Source organism: Apaloderma vittatum, unplaced genomic scaffold (assembly GCF_000703405.1).
Source record: "Apaloderma vittatum isolate BGI_N311 unplaced genomic scaffold, ASM70340v1 scaffold27245, whole genome shotgun sequence".
NCBI lineage: Eukaryota > Metazoa > Chordata > Aves > Trogoniformes > Trogonidae > Apaloderma > Apaloderma vittatum.
Window position 1 is genome coordinate 30,752 of NW_009718070.1, and position 6,127 is coordinate 36,878.

At 42.1% G+C, this 6,127-nt stretch overlaps 1 protein-coding gene across 1 annotated transcript in view; it reads right to left on the reverse strand.

Moving 5' to 3' along the window:
- Window positions 1-5,860, reverse strand: part of POMT2 (protein-O-mannosyltransferase 2) — a 23,816-nt gene extending 17,956 nt beyond the window's left edge. The window contains exons 1-5 of the mRNA XM_009870139.1: window positions 5,801-5,860; window positions 4,887-4,991; window positions 3,660-3,768; window positions 2,744-2,852; window positions 953-1,112 (exon numbers count right to left, since the gene is read on the reverse strand). Coding sequence (XP_009868441.1) covers window positions 953-1,112; window positions 2,744-2,852; window positions 3,660-3,768; window positions 4,887-4,991; window positions 5,801-5,860 — 543 coding nt within the window. The remainder of the gene's footprint in view (window positions 1-952; window positions 1,113-2,743; window positions 2,853-3,659; window positions 3,769-4,886; window positions 4,992-5,800) is intronic.
- Between the last annotated feature and the right edge of the window lie 267 nt (window positions 5,861-6,127).

The window sequence follows — 6,127 nt, forward strand, 5'->3', positions numbered from 1 at the left end:
CCCCAAACTCCCACTGTCTATGAGACAAACAGGACAAAAACAGCGGTGAAAGAAACAGAATTTTCAAGCTTCAAAAGAGACTGAGACAAGAGGAGAACTGAATACATTAAAAAAGATGCACTTGAAGAGTTTGTTTTCCTGCTGGTTCCAAGGCATCAAATGGTACATCAAGGTATTTCTCCCACCAGCAGATTTCACAGTCTCCAATATAAAGTGCAATACATTAGAACAAGGCACTCAGACACACTAGCAGATTTCTTAGAGCTTATAAGAATTAAATGTGTGTGAAATCAAGCAGGCCATGACTGCCTTCATCCTCAGGACTGGCTCTGGAGCCTGCAAGTGGTAGAGCATTCCCACAACTCCTGACCGACTGCAGCACGCTGCTGCTGCTACGTGGCCTGTGCCCCCACGCTCTCACAAAACAGAGCCTGAGCTCATGCTGCTTCACGCAAACTGGGTGCTGTAAGACGTGCCTGCCTGCCAGGTAGCACGTACTCCTTAGAAGGTCACATAACAGCATTAGACATCTTGCCTTGGGCCACTGTGCAGCCATCCCAATAAGTCTTTTTAGCCTAGACTGAAATAAAATTCATTCAGCTGGATGGGAAGGCAATAGTTTCTGTCAGGAAAAAGCAACATCCTTTTTTGCTGTGCTTTTGTGACATGATGGACTAGATGATCTCTAAGGTCCTTTCCAGCCTATGCCATTCTATGATTCTATGAATGATTCTATGATATCCCGCTAACATGTGTGTGTTTGGTCTTTTTCAAACTTAAGGCAATAGTTTTCCCCTTATAACCTTCATCTTTAATTATCATCCACCTCAGATTCCCTGTTTGCTGCAGCAGAATATCACTGTTTGGCTAGTTCCACAGTTGTCAAAGACCAGGAGAATTACAAAGCAAACAAAGATACCCTCGACGTTAAAAGAAGTTTCCTTACACTCACCAGTGACAGACTGAGGTTTCCCAGCAAGTCCCACAGGTCATAGATCGTGTTAAGTCCAACCAAGAGGACTACAAAGAGGCCAACAAACTTTACACCCATTGCACCAGCAAGGTTCACACCAGTCAGGCTCAGCCAGAACCACCAGGAGGCAGAAAATGGCCTGCAGGACAGGTAGAGCAGGTCAGTAAATAAAACACAGCTACAAGAATAGGCATCTGCAATCACAAAAATAAACAGCAAATCCATTACCATGCAAAATTACATTCTACCATCTCAGGAGTCCATGCAGAATAGAAAGTCAAATTTTTCATTAATTTTAGAATGATACAAGAATACTGGCTTCAGATGCAGGCTTGTGAAGCATTGATACAGGCTTCAGAAGGGCCCAACACTTAAGACTGAGCAGCTCTAGGTCTGCCCTCTAAGGAAAAGAACACAGACACCAGGTATAAGCTAAAATGCTAACGTGAAGAAAGCCTGACACATGGCAGGTCTGAAAACAGAGATGGAACTTTTAGTCCATAAAATTGAAACTTACTTCTCTCAGAAAGCTAAGGACATGGTAGAGAAAAATAGCAGCCACTTTTCCTCAAGCAGCAAGACCATAATGGAAAATAACTACTCAAAGCACAAACAAAGGCTGCAGCAAAAAAAGAAACAAATTACAACCTGAACTAAAATTGAACCACAGAGAAAATATGAGAAACAATGACAGTAGAATTTAAAACCCTTTTCCTACTGACTTCTGATGCCCTTACACTTGTATTTTGACTACACAAATCCCTGTGACCTGCTAAGTAACACAATAGCTAGAGCTGGCTTTTAATTTGCATAAAGTCAACTAGTTTGAAACCAGGATTAGCTTTAAGAAGGGAGAAATAAGTTCAGGTCAAGGCACATAATGCTGATCAAACATGTCCTTTAACTTAGTGCTTGTACTCCCTAGGGTGCGTGCTGTAGATAAGGATGGCCGTGGATGGCCCCATGTGACACTGCAGAAGGCATTTTAGCCATGTGTGCTGCAGGCACCCTAAGATCAGTATGATCAGGTCTTGAGCATTTCATGAAATAAAAATTGCTCATATATAACACAGTATTCTAAGCTTCTGTGTCTTTGAATCCTAGATGCTCTGTGCGGAAACTACTCTGTACAGTCCAGCCACAGAGAAGCATTTTGACCTATCCTAATACCTCTAAGTCACCATCCCTCTCCGGATGGGTCTATTGCAAATACCCTCAGCAATTGATTACTTTATTCAGAAACATCCTGGCTACATTTCTCGCAAAGTTGTGGTACAAATTTCTCTAAAGTAAACAAATTAGACTATTTCCCTCAGCTGGCAGGATTTTAAGTCACAGATAAGCTGTGCTTCTCCAGCCTAGAGACAAAACAACTAGCTCAAAATAACAAATTAGTATTTTTGCCATTAAGAAGCAAAGCCTCGAACACCTTAGAACCATTCTTCATTCCTCTTTCTCTAACCTACAACACACTATACTAGCTTTCTTTCCTGTCAAGTTTTAAAAACCTTTAACCTTCATTTTCACAATCTGCAGTTTTCATAATCACTACTTCTGCTGAAATTTCCCTTCATATTAATATATTGTTTAAGTCTCTCTCTCCATTTACCCCAGCCACAAATTAAACTCTTCCTACCATGAACCACTTTCACCTTCAAATTTTCTGAAACAATCTTATCTCAGCCATTCACCCAGTGTACCAAGTGACAGGATGTTCTAGTACTTAACCTGTGTACCTATGGTTTAACAAAACTAGCATCTTTACCTTACCTATCTGCACAGCTGTTACACTTCACCATACTCAGAACTGCTCCCATGAGGAAGAACATCAGAATGGGATCCAGTAGAATATACTGGGACAAAGTAATGCAGCCCGTATCTGCAGAGAGACACACAATAACGTGAAAAACGCCTGCGGATCCAAAGTGATTCTGAGATTGCAGGAAGCCAGTTTCCTCAGTGTAGTCAAGACAAGGGGAACAAGGGAAAAGTTTGAAATAGAAGCAGATCAGAACATTTCAACTTCTACTCAGGCAACAAATGAAAAAAAAAAAGTCCTCACAAAATCCAGCAGTACAACAGTATCTGTTGAAACATCATTTAGGAAGCGTTGCTAACCTATTCAGATGAAGAGCGTTACAGACAGCAATGATCTACCGACATGATGCCAGAGGATAATACAGGAGAAGTTATCTTTCAGATGTTACCTATTAAAAAATTTAAGTCTCCACATCTCAATATCTGTGTGCTCACAAATCCCGACTTTAGGTAATTCCATTTGCAATGTAAATTTCTCTTCTTGGCTCAATTCAACAGGAACTTTATTAATTTCTTACTGTGAACTCTTCCACAGTAAGGCAGTAGGTTGTTTAATACTTCTAAAATTCTTATGGGAGACATCAATATTTCACTAGTGGGCAAAATCATTCCTGATCACTCATCTTATAAAAATTCTTAACACTGAGGTGAAATGTAGTCCAATGCTGTGCTTATGCAGAGAACAGAAGCACCTATGAACTACACTAGACTGTAAAATTATCAAGGAGAACACCAATTATAAAGCCTCATACATGAGAGCTTCTTTCATTAACCCAAATATACCCTGGCTAGGTAACACACAAGAATCCATAAATCAGATTTTCTGAACAATTAATCCGCTCAATTTTGTTGCGGCAGGAACACCTACCAAAAATGAGGATGAAAGCTGTGAGTAAGGCTGCTGGCAGTGACTTTGACAATTCCAACACTGTGAGGTAGGCAAAGGGAACCAGGCAGGAGCCAAGGAATGCACAGAACTGCAGGAAAAGAAGATCATGGGAGAAGTTATAACCCTCCCCACACGTACCCACACCCTTTCCCTTCTTTCATCTTCCACACCTGCCACCAACAGGGGTTGCAGTAGCTGAACTGCCTCACTAAGAACATCAGACAAAAGTCAAATGAACAAAGATGCTGTTCAGAGAAGGACAGCTGCTTACTCTGTGCTGTAAAAGTGTCAGTAACAACAAACAGTCATTCTGTTGTTAGACTACATCAGATATTCATAAAAAGATACGTCGAGTAGGTGCTACACATACTCACACTTCTTTAACAAGTATGAAATCTAAGAAGAAAGTACACCTGTACCTTAGATCTTTAGCATATTGGTATCACCTCCCCTACATAAATGAGACCAAGGATAGTTGGAAGAGGAAGAACAGAAATCAAAACAAAAGCAAGCAGCATCTCAGTAAAATTTGTTCTCTTCAAATGTCTGGTTCTAGAACTTCTCCCACCTTTGGCTCAGGGAAATCCAGAACCACAAATTACTGGAGAGCAAGATACTAAAGTAAGGAAATAATGCCTTCCCAGTTTTTACTTCACTTCCTACATACTAGCAATTGGCCATTTTTTTATTTTCTTTTGACCCATGTCATCCACTCTCAGTTTTATAGCTCTTGGTCTTCCTAGATAGCAGGGTTTCAGATAGAATAGTAATTTCCCCACCACTGCATCAGCTTACTGAGCTCACTGTCACTGGTGGTGGCAAACTGCAGGTGGCAGTGGATGATCCTGGCTTTCTGACACCCGTAGCTCCCCAGCAGAGCCGTCACACACAATGGAGTGAACACAAGCCCAAACTTACAATGTTCCTTTTGCTGAACAAGTAAAACATCCGTCCCACTCAGAAGTGCAGTATCACTAATTAGTAGCACGACTTGGCCTCAGTAATTACCGTACTTTCTCGTCCTGCCTCTCACCACCGGACATTAAGACTTATTCACAACACAACCACTAACGCTTTTCTAAAGAGCTTAAAGACAAGACTGAACAGGCCTCTGATCTGATCCAGGAGAGCTGTTCTTATGATATGTAACTGTACTGAAAAGCACAGGAGAGTGAACCAGCTTGATACTAGCCTGTAGATCCTTACCGCTCTCATTCCGATGTAGTTGTGCTGCTCGTATCTGTCCCCTGGCTTCTGGAAAGGAAATGTACCATCATATCCACTAAGGTAGCCAGTAAGTCCAATTAGCATCTGAAGAGGAAAGGTGGAAGAAAATGGTCAGGAAAATTGCACTGGGGGAAGAAACATCCAAGCCTGCAGCAGGTAGGACTTCTTCAGAGGCCAAGTCTCATCCAGAGGATAACCACTTAATTCAGACACATCATCCAAACAAGAGTTTATGTACAGAATTCATATGCATGCATATTGTCCTGTGTCTAAAGGTAAAGTCAGAAGGGATCAAAAGGCCTTTGTCTGCTGACTATAATAATGACCACAAAATCAAGAGAAACACCAGGTGTGAGATTTCGCAGAGAAAATTCTGCCTCCATAAATTCTTCCATAGCTCTCTATTCCTATAGCTTAAGGAGACCTACTCTGAAAGGAAAACAACCTTTCCAAGGCAGGGGGAGGGCACCTTCATCGGCACTGTACACTGCTGCTAGAACCAGTTCTTTGTCTAAAGAATAGCAAGTCAAGGCTTTCAGGATCCTTTGCGGTCATTTGCACACAAGTTATCAGGAGCTGTCTGGTTCCTTTGAACTGCAGGGTTCTACCACATATCCCCTCCAAACAACAAAAACATCACACTCATTCTTGCATTTCCAGCCTTTCAAACACCCAACACGCAAAGCTATTTTGTTTTCCCATATTCAAAGTATTTTCATAAAGAAGAAAAGATGTAAGCTGAGTTTCTGCATACAGAATGCAAATTACCATGATGCCAACAACAGTTAGGAAAGGTATTGGTGTTCATCACACCCTTCAGCCAGAAGGGAGGGGAAGACTTTTGCTGGCCAACTTCTGTGGCTTCTAAAACATGTAAGAGAAGAGCAGTTTACCTTCCCCAAAGGGGGATGGACATCAAAGAAGAAGGTCCGATTAATGTAGTAACTTCCCATCTTCCCAAAATGAGTTTCATCCCAGCTGGAATAAAACAAACAAAAACCCCGACTTACTATAATGCTGAAGACAGTAAAAATAACCCCACAAAGGTCCTTCACCATAGAGGGAGCTGGTGCCACACATCTGGCTCGAGACAATGCATGGGATCCCCTGGGACAGGACTGGGAGCCCTCACCCGGTCCAGGCAGGGCCTCCTAAGGAGCTCCACAGCCCCCAGCCTGCCCTTCTCACTGCACACTGACCGCAGGGGCGGTAGGAACCCA